Source organism: Myxocyprinus asiaticus, chromosome 22 (genome assembly GCF_019703515.2).
Source record: "Myxocyprinus asiaticus isolate MX2 ecotype Aquarium Trade chromosome 22, UBuf_Myxa_2, whole genome shotgun sequence".
In the NCBI taxonomy this organism is placed as follows: Eukaryota; Metazoa; Chordata; class Actinopteri; order Cypriniformes; family Catostomidae; genus Myxocyprinus; species Myxocyprinus asiaticus.
Genome location: NC_059365.1, coordinates 6,997,049 through 7,014,119, shown reverse-complemented (window position 1 = coordinate 7,014,119; position 17,071 = coordinate 6,997,049). Strand labels below are relative to the sequence as shown.

General features: G+C 40.4%; 1 protein-coding gene across 1 annotated transcript in view; it reads right to left on the bottom strand.

The window, feature by feature from the left end:
- LOC127412847 (alpha-1,3-mannosyl-glycoprotein 4-beta-N-acetylglucosaminyltransferase B) overlaps positions 1 to 17,071 on the bottom strand; it is a 153,344-nt gene that overhangs the window by 22,367 nt on the left and 113,906 nt on the right. The window contains exons 7-9 of the mRNA XM_051649518.1: positions 16,054 to 16,129; positions 14,972 to 15,086; positions 36 to 166 (exon numbers count right to left, since the gene is read on the bottom strand). Coding sequence (XP_051505478.1) covers positions 36 to 166; positions 14,972 to 15,086; positions 16,054 to 16,129 — 322 coding nt within the window. The remainder of the gene's footprint in view (positions 1 to 35; positions 167 to 14,971; positions 15,087 to 16,053; positions 16,130 to 17,071) is intronic.

The window sequence follows — 17,071 nt, the reverse complement described above, 5'->3', positions numbered from 1 at the left end:
GTGGATGTATGGATGTATAATTATTCACATCTTACCGCATCTTTTTCTGGGTTGCACACCTTCACCCACATGATGTGGTCAAGCAGCCAATCAATGGGCTTGTCTTTGTAGAACATCAGCATAAACTCCACAATCAGCGGCAAGTCCAACGACTTGAACATTTTACCTGAAATAAGCAAATGCAATTCATTAATATCATCAACATGAGACAGTCTGAATTAATTATATCATACAGCCAAGACATAAACCCCTAAAATGAGCTTTAAACATTTCAGAATGCAAATATGATGAGTATCTGTGGGCATATTAAACTGAGTAAATCAATTTACTCTCCTAAAACACACAAAACACAGGAGGAAAAATGAAGGGCAAAAACATTTACTGAAATCAAAGTGAAAAACCCCTTGCGCTCTGAGAATAATTACATTTTCATATCAAAGCTGCCAGGATCACTACTAATGTGGTACAACATTAGATGTTCTAAATAAATCATAACGTTTTCACAAGAAGAGTTTAATTAACAAAATTTGATTAGATTTAAGAACAAGGATGTTATTCCTCACCATAACAACTTTCTTTTATTTCTCTCTAAATTTTTGTCACAAATGAACTGATGCAAGACATTTCTGCTGGGTTAGAAATCTATATTAAAGCCCCTTCTAATTGGAACACACTTCAAAAGACTCTGAAACTACAAACTCTAGTGTCTTTAATGGTTTTAGAACTCTTTAGGACTTTTTAAAAAGAAGTATCAGTTTTAATGTTCAATTAAGTTACATTTGTTATTTTCTTCTGTCCCATGTTTTATGTTGTGTTTAGTGTTAATCTTACAAACGTTCAAAAAACAAATATGAGATGTAAAAGATGCATCATGACGATAATTTTATAATTGTATAATTTTAAATCTTACAGTTGATGAAAATATGACAAGAAATAAATAATACGCCTAATGCAAGTCCACAACATATACGTAATATTACAACATGGATCTGCATAGAAAATGCACAGACAAAATTTTATGAAATTTAATGCATAAATCTTAAAAATAAGGTTTAATAAAAATTAAACAATGTAGAATGAATAAAAATGTAGAAGCTTTGTCAAACCTTGTGCTTTTTCCGACTGTGTGTAGCACCTACAACTCTGCATATTCTTCTGAAGGATTTCAATGTTAGAAATAGGTGACTAAAGTTTATTTTTGTGATTGCATTGCTTTGTGAATCTGTCACAATGTAATGTAGGCTTCACAAAAAGTCTGTTATTGAAGGTTAAAAACGATATTGCTCTGTAACTCATATTACAAGCAAAGGGGTGTTTACATAAAACTGCCTATTTTTCAAAGAGATGGTGAAAAAAAGGTCATGGAAAACTAAATTATGACCATTTTTGCAGCAAAAACTTGACTCACCTCAGGAAAACAAATAATAAAATTATTTGTAAAAGTATGAGTCCCTTTAATCCTCAGGGGTCGACGGACATGCCGGCGTGTCCTGCTGGATTTTTTCCTCATAAAAGCGGAAACAACTTAAAATACTCCGTCATTTTTGGGCATACAGATAAGTGTAAGACATCATTAGAGACTATAAAGGTCTACTTTTATTTGTGTACACTCACAATAACAACAAAACCTTGTGCTTTTGTAAAATAAAGAAAATAAACAGGGTGCGCTTTCAGCCGTCTCTGTCTCCGTGAGCATCTTTCTGAAACACGTCACAAAAATGAACAGAAACTCAGCGAACACTTATCACACAAACATGAAACATGTGTCTAAAGAAAGCTTAAAATGTCTACTTTTAAATAAAATAATTCAAATTTAAAACAAATATTCTCCTGCAATGTAATCTGTATGAAACTAAAGAGATGTACAGTTTCTCCTGGCTCAGCTAATTATCGCTAATGTGATCCCACCCACGCACAGAGGGCGCTATTCATACGGTAATGTGCTGAGGCGATCAATGCAAATGGTAAACGCCCCCAACAGTGCCTTAAAAAGCATCAAGTTCATCATCAGATTCATTCACTTTCCTGCATGTTTGGAAGATGGCATGCTACACAGATGTGTGTATCACATCAATATTCATGATCATCCACGCCTCCTCGCATATGGCCTTTCTAACACTAAAAGTGTCTTACAAAAGTTAAATGACTATATTGTTTTGTATGAATGAGTGATCAGGATGGTTTTCACATCATTTGGTAGCAAAAACTCTAGGCTACAAGATCCAGTTCTCAAAAGTCTTGTGAACAAATGTTTAGTATGTGTTACATGACCTTATTTCAGTGACTTAAAATTTTTGCTTTTTCAAAAACCACGCATAAATGTTATTTTCTCAAAAATACAAACATGTACATACATGTTGCTCACATATTATTGTAGCCCAGTTTGTGCTGAATACAGTGTTATCAGACTTTAGCCATTAATATGTTTTTAAGCAACTGAAAAAAGCACAAATGTCAAGGCATGTCAAAACTTTTCCAGGGCCCAAAACACCCTCAGATCCCAGAGGGTTAAATTGTTTGGTGTTCCTGTGTCAGCCTAGTTGTTTTGCCTATGTTTAACAGTGTTGTCATGTGTATTTGAGTATAATTACTGCAAACTGCATGGGGCTGTCCTTTGACACAAACAGTTACAATGCTTATTCCAATGATCTATATTTATTAAGAATTGTAATACAAAGTTGCTTATAATGGCTATTTTAAAATCCATTAACATCTGTTGTGTGGGATTGAAAGAGGCAGATTTGCAAGTTGTTTGATGTTGAACAGACTAGTTTAGTATCATAAGTAGGATCACACATCAGTGCATAATCCACCCACAGGCAAACATTGACCATTTGTGCTCAAATATTGATCCGAGTACACACACACACACACACACACACCAAATGAAAATTTAAAACTCATTCAAACAGTTTGTTATCCAGACACAATTATTTAAGATCAGTTATTAGCCATAATAAATATTTCAACATAAATAAATGTATAATGCTGACAATAAACCCTTAATAGATCCTTTATGATACAGAGAGAGTAATCCAATCTACAAGTGCTTTTCCTTTTAGACATTATAATAGAAACACTTTGGCAACCATTCAAGGTTGTGTGTGTGTATGTGTGTAATGTTCTCTGTATCAAGACTGTATAGCAGACATTCAATATTTAACATAAAAATAGAATTCTACAGCAAGGAGAATTTGTTAATGTAGAGTTTCCCTTTGAAACTCAAACCCCTACTTATTTCACGCATGTGCGTTGTAGCGCGTCTTTTGAATCATCAGCAGTGTTCATAAAAGGAGCACTGTGAACCTGACAACAGCAAAACTAGCTTATTGCACAAAACAACCAAAAAGTAAGCATTTATACAAAATATTTCACTCAAATACACTCACTTTGCACTTTATTAGGAACACTATGGTCCTAATAAAGTGCCCGACATGGTATTCTTCTGTTGTAGTCCATTCTCCTCAAGGTTCAGCATGTTGTGCATTCTGAGATGCTATTCTGCTCACTACAATTGTACAGAGTGGTTATCAGAGTTACCGTAGCCTTTCTGTCAGCTCGAACCAGTCTGGCCATTCTCTGTTGACCTCTCTCATCAACAACATCAGCGTTTCTGTCAGCAGAACTGTCACTTACTGGATGTTTTTTGTTTTTGCCACCATTCTGAGTAAACTCTAGAGACTGTTGTGCGTGAAAATCCCAGGAGCAGTTACAGAAATAATCAATCCAGCCTGTCTGGCACCAACAATCATGCCACGGTTCTGATGGTTGATGTGAACATTAACTGAAGCTCCTGACCCATATCTGCATGATTTTATGCATTGCACTGCTGCCACACGATTGGCTGATTAGATAATTGCATGAATAAGTAGGTGTACAGGTGTTTCTAATAAAGTTCTCAGTGATTGTATGCTGCTATTTAAATATGTTGTATAGCCATTTTATCATAATTTTGTATTATAATAAAAAACATCAAGCTTTTTCTCGATGTGGAGAAATGAAGCATCTAAAGCATCACTGGTTTACAATGAAAAGATGCGGACTATATATTCACAGACTATTTAATGCACAGAGGCAATATAAATATATATTTAGACAGGAATTACAATCATGGGAAACAATGAATCAGTTTATCGGTGGCTTGTTGATTCTACCGTATAGTGGATAGAAAATGCGCATTGGAGCGTGGTGAATGTCATTACAACTGCGCAGTGTAGAGATGCATTTACAGTCACAGCTACTTCTGTTTGTCCAGTCACACGTTCACATATAATGCAGCACCCAGACAGAGCAATTGTTAAAGACCCTGTGAAATCAAAATTAAAATTTTGCTGCTTTTAGTCCATATCTAGTAGCTTTAAGGTCATCTATGTATATGCTAGTGACAAAAGTTTTCAGAAGATTTAAAAATCTGCAGTCTCTCTCTTCTGGCGTAAAAGACTCAAGAACATCCATGATGTCACAGAGAAGTTGAGAAACTTTGTCCGATCAGATACTTTTTAGAACAAGAATGCACCCTCGCGTCTGGCTGTGTTCAAACTGGCGCTGATCATGTTTTCGCAGGGCACTTCGAAGGGAGCATAATCCATGCTGCAGGGTCGTTCCAAACAGAATTTCCAATAAGAATCACTTAAAAAGTGAGTTCTGATTGACCGTTATCACCTTTCAGGCATCTGAAGCTCTCAAAGTGGAGGATAATTGTTTTCAAAGGGAATAGTGCATAGGGATGATCACTTCTGAATGGGACACACCAACGCAGGAGCGGGACGCGAGGAAATTTGCTGGAGTTTATTTATATATTTTTGTGCAGCTGGAGGTTTCTTGGGATGTACAGCTTGAGTAAGTGTTCTTTATTTTTGATGTTTAGTATATTGTGAATCAAACCATAGATATATTATCTTTTACTCGCTTGTTTCTCATTCATCTGCATTGGACTTGCATGACGGCTCCAGCCTCGTTGTATGCAAAGACCGTCTTGTGCTATGTGCATTTGTGGGCTGGTTATGGATTAATGTTGTCAGTTAGATCATCGTTCAGTCTTTGGAAAAGCTGGCTGGCATTGAGAACGCTTCTCACGTTTCCTCAGTAAGCAGCTCTGACATGAGCAGCATGGTGGAATGGGGTATGTGTGTGTGTGGCTGTAAACTAAAGCCTATTGGTTATTTTTTTAAATGAGACTAGTCTTCAACATTGTCCAACCCTCTTCCTGTTTCAGTAGGAAATACATCAAAACACCAAATCGAACTGCGCTCGTAAAGGCACTTCACAGGGACTTTAACACTCATGTGAAAGGAGATGCTATGGCGGTGCTTCTCAATCCTTTCTTGGAGTACAACTAACACTACAAATTTTGGACGCTAATCAGTAGAACCGGGTGTGTTAGATAAAGAAGACATCCAAAATATGTAGTTTCAGTGGTACTCCAGGAAAGGATTGAGAAGCACTGTGCTATGGTAATCTAACAATTTAACAACTTGTGTGTGAAGTAAATGGAAGCCTATTGAGCATTGGAAAGTTTAAAACCAGAAATGTGAAGCTTGTATTTTTTGTTAAAGCACTTACATTAATTATTTAGTAAAAAAAAATGTTATTTGAGCTGTAAAGTTGCTTACATTGTGCTTCTAAGGTGAAACTACCTTTTAAGGTGGAAGAGCTTCTGATTATGACATTATGTCCCAAATGACGCACTATACACTATGCACTTACAATATACACTGCACTCAGCCATGTAGTGTATGAATGTTTAAAGTGTAATATCGTCCCAAATGGATCACTTAACATTTTCTTACTACAGGGAAGTATTTGCCATTTCACAGCTGATGGAAGTGATGTTTCAAACACATGTAATGGGTTGCTGCTAGCTTTAGAGCATTAGCCAACCTCAGTTCAACACTTGTTTTTCAAACAGCGTACCTATTCACACAGCGTGGGGTGATGGTAAAGCATTCAACTCACATTTGTAAGGTGCTGCCTTCAAAGAAGTTTCGCTAGTTGCTACATTCTCCATTTTTTACAACTGTTTTGTCAGAACAGCAAATGCATGTACCACGTAACTCTGCCCCTTCAGCTACAGACACCAAGTGAAGTGTCCAATGGTCCACACTCAGTTGTGACAGTTAAAGAAGTGCATCATCTGGGTACCCATCTTTTTGTTGCATTTTCAGTGTTAACATACTACTCGCACTACAAAATGACATAGTATAGTGCAGAAGTGTGCGGTTTGGGACGCACCTTATGTTTTACCGATGCAACTCCTGTTGCATTGGAGTTGGAGTGGAGTTTGATACATAAAAACTGATTAATGGATATTTATGTCACATCTCTTCCCGATGATTAAACATACAGAAAAATTATTTGAATAAATACAATTATATCCAATTATTTAAAATATATTACATAATTTGTATATTCTAATTGAATTTAATTATAGTTAAATACAGTAAAATAAATAAATAAATAATAATATTATATGTATATATGTATATATATATATATATATATATATATATATATATATATATATATACATACACACACTATATATAATAAAAAAGAAGAAAAAGAAAACTGTATTTTCAAGGGGCTTTTGGATGAATAAAATAAAAAGTGTCAGGGTTCTGCCCTTAGTTTTGGGTTTTTTCCCCTTTGTGACAGAGCCCTGACATGTACGTGTTCCATGTCTGTTTTATGTCTTGTGTCTGGATTCAGCCACTTTGGTTGGTTTGGTTTATTTACTCTGTGGCTGAGTCCAGACACTTGTGTTTTGTCTCGTCTTATATGATTGCACTTGGTTTCGTATTTTCTCATTTCCTTGTGCATTCGTGTCTGTCTTGTCTTCAGTGATAACCCCCCCTCTCGTTTGCCTTGCTACCTGTTTGATTATTAGTTTATTAGTTTCACCGTCCTTCCTCATTTCCCTCCTGATTTCTCTCCCTTTACAATCTCCCTTTGTGCTCTGTCTGGTGCCAGTTCGTTGTGGAATGTATTGTGGATTTTTGCCTGTTAGGTATCTGTCAGTCGGTTCCTGTCCTGTCCTGTTAGTTTGATTCCAACCCTGCTCCAGCCCAGCCCGTCATCTGGTTTGTCACCCTGGACTGTGTTTGTTTTTCCACTTCGGGGTAGTTTTGTTTGTTTTTTGTTTTAATAAAAGCCCATTGAATTGTCTCCTGCGTTTGGGTCATTCCCTCACTCCAAACCTGACATAATGAACTGGCCATTACTGGACCCAGCGGAGGCAATGGGCATTTTTCTTTTCCCAGCTTCTGTCTGCAAAGAGTCGATCTCCCAGAACACCACCCATAATGATAATTCTCTGACCCGTTCTCAGGCGGTCGATCCATCAAAGAATATGCTCAAGAGCTCGCTGATGAGACCTTTAGATGGTGTTATGGTGAGATTCTCTTAAAACACCTTTTCCTGACAGATTTGGACAAACCGGTCAGGGCGGAGGAGCTGGGTGCAATCATTTGCTGGCCTTTTTGGTATTTGGTGGACCACTTCTGCCAGCTTGCAGAGGTGGAACTTCTACTGCAGGGGTGAAATTCCAAATCCCAAGACCCCTCTCAGCCGGTTCCCTGTCATTCCTCTGGCTCTTCCCGGACTTCATGTCCCCGAAGGAGGAGGAAGCTGGCTGCTTACTGCCAGGAGGTGGAGGGGCATGCTGCTGACCGCCAGGAGGTGGTGGAGCCCGCTACTGACAACCAGGAGGTGGTGGCCATTACTGCAGCAGTGCTTCTCACAGCCCAGAAGAGGAGGAGGAGGAGAAGAGCCCCTACTCTTCAGTCGCTGACAGTGCTCATGGCCACGGAGGCCGTTCCCCTAGCGCTGCCAGCGTAAACGGCCACGAAGGCCGTACCCCTGCCGCTGCCAGCGTCCACGGAGGCCGTTCCCCTGCCGCTGCCAGCGTCCACGGCCACGGAGGCCGTTCCCCTGCCGCTGCCAGCGTCCACAGCCATGGAGGCCGTTCATCCTGCCACTGCCATCCATGAGCACGGAGGCCGTTCCCCTGCCGCTCCAAGTGCCCACGGCCACGCAGGTCATTCCCCTGTCACTGTCTGTGCCTACGGCCGCAGAGGCCTTTTTCATGTTGCCTCACCTCTCTCGTCCTGGAGCCGCCTGTCCAGTTCCCTGTAGCCGTCAATGGGCCTGTTCAGTACCCTGTGGCTGTCAACAAGTCTGTCCAGTTCCCTGAGCCTGTCCAGTTCCCTGAGACTGTCGATAATCCCTTCCAGTTTCCCGTAGCTGTCAACAAGCCTGTCCAGTCCCCAGTGCCCGCCACCACCCTGCCTGACCTCATCCCTGTCCTCAAGCCTCCTCTCAGGCTGCTTGAACCCACCCCCTTCCTGGACCCCCCTCTCAGGCCGCTTGACTCTGCCCCCTATCTGGACCCTCCTCCCAGGCCACCGGACCCCGCCCCCTTCCTGGAACCTCTTTTCAGGCCGCCTGACTCTATCCCCTACCTTGAGCCGCCTCCCAGGCCACCGGACCTGACCCCGCCCCTATCTTGAGCCGCCTCCCAGACTGCCAGACCTCACCCCCTTCCTGGACCCTCTTCTCAGGCCACCTGACCCCACCCCCTACCTTGAACCACCTCCCAGACCGTCGGACCCCGCCCTCTTCCTGGACTCTCCTTTCAGGCCACCTGACCCCACCCCCTTCTTCAAGCTTCCACCCTGGCCGCCGGATCCCGCCCCCTACCTGGACCCTCCTCCCTCGCCACTGGACCCTGCCCTCTACCTGGACCCTCCCTTGCTACCGGACCCCACCCCCTACCTGAAGCCCCCTCCCTCCCCCCTTTGGTCTGTTGCGCCAGCTCCACCCTGGTCTGTACCGTCTGCACCACCCTGGACTTTTCTGTTTGCCCCCCAGTCCATTAGCTCTATATACCTTGAACTAAAGCAGTAACATCAGTTGCAATTACATACAGAACCTACACCTTTCTGCTTATAAAAGTGGGTGTGAACATGTATTTTTATATACCTTCTGTGGTAATTAGGAATGGGCACATAAAACGAGTAATTGATTACTCGTAAATTAAATTATCAAGTATGATAAAACCATTAGCACTCACCCGGATCATACATAGAAACCAATACTGACGGCATTAGGGTAATGCACATATATAAACACAGAGTCTACATAAAGGCTATTACATTTTATCATTTCACATGTTATCATTCAGAAATAGAAGTGGTGAAAGCTGGCATTTATAAAATGCGCTATACCCGTGTTCAAATATTTAACACCCATACCGGTCTGATAAGCTTCCGAGTTTCTCGTACTGCTTCACGTTTCCTTTCCCCCATAAAAGCAGATCCTTGTCCATTGGTTTGCATGACTCAAACAAGAACCGAATACCAGTAGAGTAGAATTCAATAAGAATCAAAATAATACAAGTACTGCCACATTTGGCTTTGCTTGAAACCACACAAAAACGGCATCATGTCTCCTTCTCTCATCCAACACCACAACGATACAGAGGACTCAATTGTAACTGGGAGACTGGTTAAACTGCCTCCCTCTCCAATTAGCTTGTGCGAGCAGGCGGAGCGAGGCGTGACCGTGATGCTGCAGGAGAGAGTTTGTTAACAACAGTGCTCTGCTAGCTGCTACTTGACTGATGGCAGGAAAATACAGAATCATCCAGACCGATGCTGCCACGCCTGCAATCCCTGAGTTAAAATATAACTCCAATGGAGAGATCTGAGCATTCACACCAGGACTCTGGATACTGCTAAGACCTTAGAATTCACACAGTCAAAGTAGGGCAAAGAATTAAAATCTGAATTTTGGCACACAATATTGACACAAACACCTCTGACATATGCGTTTATAGTGTTGTTTGCTAAGGCAAGGATTTGAACAAACTCTTTAACCCAATTAAAGTTTGGTGCATAACATGTCCTGCACAGTTTGTGTTACAGACATGACTGATACACTGTAAAACATTTCCGTAATTTTAAAGGTAAAAAGACTGTAAAAACATAAATTGGTTAATGAGTAGTTACCGTAAAATATAAGTAAAACATTTTAATATATTTAAAAAGTACATATACTTTTTACGGTAAATTATTATTATTTTTTTCTCCCAATTTGGAATACCCAATTCCCAATGTGCTTTTTTTAAGTCCTCGTGGTCGCGTAGTGATTCGCCTCAGTCCGGGTGGCGGAGGACGAATCCCAGTTGCCTCCGGTTCTGAGACCGTCAACCCGTGCATCTTATCACGTGGCTTGTTGAGTGCGTTGCCACGGAGACATAGCGTGTGTGGAGGCTTCATGCCATCCACGCAACCACGCTCAACTCACCACGCGCCCCACCGAGAACGAACCACATTATAGCGACTACGAAGAGGTTACCCCATGTGATTCTACCCTCCCTAGCAACCGGGCCAATTTGGTTGCTTAGGAGACCTGGCTGGAGTCACTCAGCACGCCCTGGGTTTCGAACTAGTGAACTCCAGGGGTGGTAGCCAGCGTATTTTACCACTGAGCTACCCAGGCCCCAATTACGGTAAATTATTTTAAAAATTACAGTAAAAACAGAAATTGGGCTTTCCCAGAATTTCCTGCGTGACCCATTACATTTCATGATATTTTATGGGAATAGTTATTCTTCTTATTTTTAATATCAGTTATGTACTTTGGGGTGTTCTGTGTTATATTTGATGTAGTTTAGTTAATGTTTATTGCATAATTTTAATTTCACGTGTTACCCCGATGGTGTTAAGTGTTTGTGTAAGTGACACTGAGCACTGTCTCTACCTGTTTATTGATCATTGCTCCTGGAAGGGCCACTATTGATGAACCTCATGTCATCATGTGCCCTTTTGTAATTACTATGGTGATTAACAATACATTATAAAGTGAAAAGCAGATTTTAAATTTTACATTTATCATTTAATAATATAAACGACGGTACTGCACCGTAAAATATACAGTAAAAACAACAGTTTTAAACTGTAAAATGTACAGGTTTTTCTGTAAATTGGTTTACATTTTTACTGTATTTTTTTACATAATAATTCTGGCAACCACAGCTGCCAGTTTTTTTTTTTTTAAAAACAACACAATGTTTTTTACAGTGTACCTCAATTCACATGGCTTGAGGAGACACCTTAGCAACCAGTGTCAGAAATAAACTTTTACATTAAGGGGCAATATTTGCCACCTCAATTAGATTTTCTGGGGAATTTTTGACCTTTATGAGGGCATATTATTTTCTAACCATTTTAAACAAACTGTGACTTATCCGTTTATGTCCAAAAATTGTATCAGTTCATTAATACAAATTCTTCAGACTTGAGAATTTATTCATCATCAACAATTTTTTATGGCATAATACAGTTGTGCTCAAAAGTTTGCATACCCTTGGAGAATTGGTAATATATTTACCATTTTTAAATAAAACATGAGTGAGCAGGCAAAACACATTTCTTTTATTTCTTATGGGATTCATATTCAACTGTAGGTTAACAGAATGGCACAATCATAAAACAAAACATGGCAACAAAGAAAAAAATGAAATGACCCCTGTTCAAAAGTCTGCATACCCTTAGCTCTTAATACTGTGTTTTGCCCCCTTTAGCATCAATGACAGCATGCAGTCTTTTGTAATAGTTGTCTATGAGGCCCCAAATTCTTGCAGGTGGTATAACTGCCCATTCGTCTTGGCAAAATGCCTCCAGGTCATGCAAAGTCTTTGGTCGTCTTGCATGAACCGCACGTTTGAGATCTCCCCAGAGTGGCTCGATGATATTAAGGTCAGGAGACTGTGATGGTCACTCCAGAACCTTCACCTTCTTCTGCTGTAACCACTGGAGGGTCAACTTGGCCTTGTGCTTAGGGTCATTGTCATGCTGGAAAGTCCAAGAGCGTCCCATGCTCCGCTTTCGTGCAGAAGAAAGCAAATTGTCTTGCAGTATTTTCTGATAACATGCTGCATTCATCTTGCCATCAATTTTCACAAGATTCCCCGTGCCTTTAGAGCTCACACACCCCCAAAACATCAGCAAGCCACCACAATGCTTCACAGTGGGGATGGTATTCTTTTCACTATAGGCCTTGTTGACCCCTCTCCAAACATAGTGCTTATGGTTGTGACCAGAAAGCTCTATTTTGGTCTCGTCACTCCAAATTACAGTGTGCCAGAAGCTGTGAGGCGTGTCAAGGTGTTGTCGGGCATATTGTAACCGGGCTTTTTTGTGGCATTGGCGCAGTAAAAGCTTCTTTCTGGCAACTTGATCATGCAGCTCATTTTTGTTCAAGTATCGTCATATTGTTCTCCTTGAAACAACCACACCGTCTTTTTCCAGAGCAGCCTGTATTTCTCCTGAGGTTACCTGTGGGTTTTTCTTTGTATCCCGAACAGTTCTTCTGGCAGTTGTGGCTGAAATCTTTCTTGGTCTACCTGACCTTGGCTTGGTATCAAGCGATCCCCGAATTTTCCACTTCTTAATAAGTGATTGAACAGTACTGACTGGCATTTTCAAGGCTTTGGATATCTTTTTATATCCTTTTCCATCTTTGTAAAGATCCATTACCTTGTTACGCAGGTCTTTTGACAGTTCTTTTCTGCTCCCCATGGCTCAGTATCTAGCCTGCTCAGTGCATCCACGTGAGAGCTAACAAATTCATTGACTATTTATACACAGACAATAATTGCAATTTAAAAAGCCACAGGTGTGGAAAATTAACCTTTAATTGCCATTTAAACCTGTGTGTGTCACCTTGTGTGTCTGTAACAAGGCCAAACATTCAAGGGAATGTAAACTTTTGATCAGGGCCATTTGGGTGATTTCTGTTACCATTATGATTTAAAAAGGAGCCAAACAACTATGTGATAATAAATGGCTTCATGATCAGTCATAATTTCATAATTTCCAAAATTTCACAATTTCTGCCAGGATATGCAAACTTTTGAGCACAACTGTATGTATAACTAGGATTATAACAGAGTATTAAGAACTATATCAGATGTTCCAAATAAAAAACATGAATTCATTACAAGGGCATTTTTTGCCCCCACATTTTGAATTTCAAGGGCATTTTTTATGATTTGAGGTGGTATTTTTGCCTCATGCGCCCCTTAATTTCTGACCCTGTTAGCAACCCACTAGCAACATCCTCCTTGGCAACCACCTAGAACATCCCAGCATCAAGGCAGCGAGTTTTGCATGGTCAAGTGTCACTCACATTTTCTTCAGAAACTTTGGTGTCCCATAACTTTTTTTAAAAGAATGAGGCACAAAATGTTTTTTGTTGTTAAAAAAAAATACTTAAAGAGTTTCAGGGTCAGTACTTTGCACTCTATTTGTGGAAAGTGCCATGGTTGATTGTGTGCGTGCGGGACTGAAATGACAAAAAGCCTAAATTTGTGTGTGTGTATGTGAGATACCAGCAGGGAGCATCAATCACAGCTTCAGGACTGCTTTGGGACCTATTAGAGTAAAAGAGCAGAGAAAGACCCAAGAGAAATGTAAGTGTGATTGTGTGTGTGTGAAAGAGAGAATGACAGGAAGTAGTCGAATATAAAAGGTGTTAATCTGCAGCACTGTCGGGGTCATGTGATCTGCTGTTCAGAGCAAGAGTGTACAATGCATTATGGGGAATTATTGGTCTCAGCAGGCAGGACATAGTCAACACGCTGCATGAATAACCAGTTTATACTAGCTTAAGCTGGTCAAGCTGGTATTTGGTTTTGATTTTTCAGACCCAACATAAACAGACTTGTGTTTGTGCCCATGGCTAAGGGTGGGCTGAAGTCAGAACAGTTTGTTTAAATTTAGTTGGCTAACAAAGAGAATTTTGTGTCTTGGCCAGCCCTCAGAGTAGAAATATCCATGTCCGTTCTGTTAAAAATGGATTTGAGTTCATTCTACTTGCCGTATCAAACCAACAATGGTCGAATTCAACTAGATTCCTCAATCTTTCCTTTTGTGTTCCATGGAAGAAAGAAAGTCATAAGGGTTTGGAGCGACATACGAGTGAATAATGACAGAATTTACATTTTTGGCTGAACCATCTCTTTAACTTGTCAACTCATCGGCCCCAGCAGTGCATTTCCACTTCTCTGAGTCGAGAGCTCAATTCTCTCTCAACTGCTCTCAAAATCAATCTTTTTCCACATTTGATCCCCTGAGGCCCTCAGCCAGCTCCACACATCAGTTTACACACTGCTGAGAGACACCACTGATCACTATCATCAACATCATTAGCCTTCATTTCAAACACAGCTCATAATAGAGCAATTATTTTGGCTGCCATTTCAAAATGATCTTCAGTTGATTGTTTTGGAGAGAGGAGAGCTTCAGATAAACTCATATTCCTTTCATTTAACTCATTACAAAGCTAGCTTGAAAAGCTGTTATTTGCTTTTGGATGAATGGATGGAGCATCAAAGTAACTTTATGGTGTGATCCACTGGTTTGAGTTTGACTGCAGAGACACACGGCACATGCAAATGAACAAAAACTTGACAGGCATTTTCAGATCCCATTACGTTTTTTTTTTTTTTTATTATTATTTTTTTTTTGGTCAAAAGAATGCTTTTTCTTGTGCTGATTTTTGAAATTTATTGGTTTTTCTTTAATTTCCTAAGTGATTTTAAGAAGATTTTCAAGCAGAGTCGGAATTTTGAACTTGTGGTCTTAGTCTCCAGACCTCTCAAGACCATATCAAAGTTTTGGAGTCAAGTCACCTGTGGACACCTTTAGCCATTTATAGCTAAAATTAAGCTTATAGCTTTATAAGCTGTTTATAAAGGTTTAATTTCTATTATCACAGCTTAAGAGTGCAAAAGAGCTGTCTATCTGGTTGACATGTAGTATGACAAAACTAACAGACTCTGCTGGCATAGAGTTTTGCTGTTTTTCACCCTGAAGGGTAGGCCTCAGTCCAACAGTACTATAATATACACAGACAGCAATGTAAGTCTGTAGTGGTGCTGGCCGCAGTGAATTTGACAAAGACTCACCGATGAAGCCCAGCTGGGAGAACTCTAAAATCATCCACTCCTCTGACGGCTGCTGCAGGGCAAAATTCTTCATTGTTGTAAAGTAATTTGGCCGTGCGACAATGTCATCCTCTAGCTGTGTGTGTGAGAGAGAGAGATAATGTTAAAAGGAAGTTCAGGCTGCAGAAAGCAGCATCTGATGAGCTATGTGAAATCGCATTGCAACGCCTTAGAATTCACCTGGTAACCACCTAGAAAACACTAGAATCATGATGGCGAGTTTTGGACGGCAAGCACCACTCACATATTCTTTAGAAAATGTAAAACTTTAGCCATTTTGAAATTCTATTTGGTGCTGCCTAAATAAAAAGTTTGGAAAAGCATAAGTTTAGAATGACAGAGGTTGTACTGTGGAAGTACAGAATCAACCGAGCATTAGGGCTGAATGATTTGGGCAAAACAATTATTGCGATTATTAAAAAAAATATTTGAAGTGTGATATAATTATTAAAATAAAAAATTAAAAAATCTTGCGTTTCCTTTTGAATAAAATTAAGTCATGGTCAAACATGCTCTACTGCCAAATATATTTTATACCCATCTAAGTTAGACCACCTGTTTTCATTTTTTGTCACTGTCACTTAGTGGTGTGTTGGTGAAGAGCATTTTCTTTTCTTTAAAAGTCTTTAAAAAGCCATGCCAAACAAAATGTCTTGCAGTCAAAGTGGATTTGCGCTGCTCTGTGTGCTTTTAAAGGAAAAGCTGCAGCCCTCTCTTGCACATCAAAGAATTCAAAGAATACACCTTAGAGTGAACGCATCATTAGGGACAAAACCGGATGGGACTTTGTCATTGTGCTGGCTTTATCTAAACGCCCACAAATAACTACAGCATTACTCACAGATCTGGTTATCTTAAGTAACAGTACATCTAAAAATAAAAAATCTGTCATAATTTGTTTATTTTGCCTGTATATTATTCTGTCTGTACATTATCCCTTACTTACTGCTCATATAGATCCAGTCATGCAAATATGTGATTAAGGATGTGTTCTCTCTAAATATGAATATCTACAGATTCAAAATGAGATCACAATGTACTACCTGTACGTAATATGTCCCTTTGGTCTGGGCGTACATCATCAAGAAGCAGTAATCCAAGTTCTGCTTTGTTCTCCACCTGTACAAACGATCAGTATATGCTTTTTAAAGAATTTAAAGTCACACAAACACAAATCCACAGATTGAAGATAATAAATAGCAACAGAGACCTGCTGTATAAAACTGAGAGGATAGTGATAGAGTAGATTATTTGTGGTGGCTGTTTTGTCCAATATTGTAAACAACATTCTTGGTTCATCATTTTCATCACATAATTTCTGTCAAACTCCAAACTGACAAAAAGCTGGGCCATGTTTAACATCAATGTCAGTTGTCACTGGTTCTCAGTAGTCTTGGATTGATGTGCAATATTGAAATAAATTTGAAAGGTATGGATAATTTTTTGTGGATGATGTCTGTAACACATAAAGGATGGGCAAGGAAGAGGTGGGAACCGGCTGAACAGTAAACAAAAAGTTTAAATGTGCAGCGTGGCCATGTGTGTCTCTCTCTCTCCAACCAGCGCCCCCGGCCGGCCCTTATCTCGCTCTCCCACTGATCAGCTGATTCAATGCTGGCCATGCTCCATCACAGCCCGGCCATACCCTCCTCCTCGTCACACTCCTCCTCTGCCCGATTCAGGGCGGGGCGCCACCGGTCTGACCAACTCCCCTATATCTGGAGGGGAGACGCTGCCCTTCCAGCCGTTCTGTCAGCCGGTGGTCCACCCTGCCTCCTGTGAACTTGGGGGAAGAGACGAGGGGAGGCGTGGGGAGAGGGAAAGGGTGAGCGGAGACACACAGAGAGAAAGAGAGAGGAGAACTTGCTCGCCGGCTGCCGGACGTGCTGTCAGCTCGCTCCTCCCCCGGCAGACGGCAGCGGCCATGCTCTCCTTCTCATCACAATGTCATATATTTCAGTCTTTCCTCACACAAATCTAGCGTATGACTTGAAAAAAGTAGGGGTTGACCGATTATCATCCTAGCCGATAATCGGAGCCGATATTCATCATTTTTCTAAT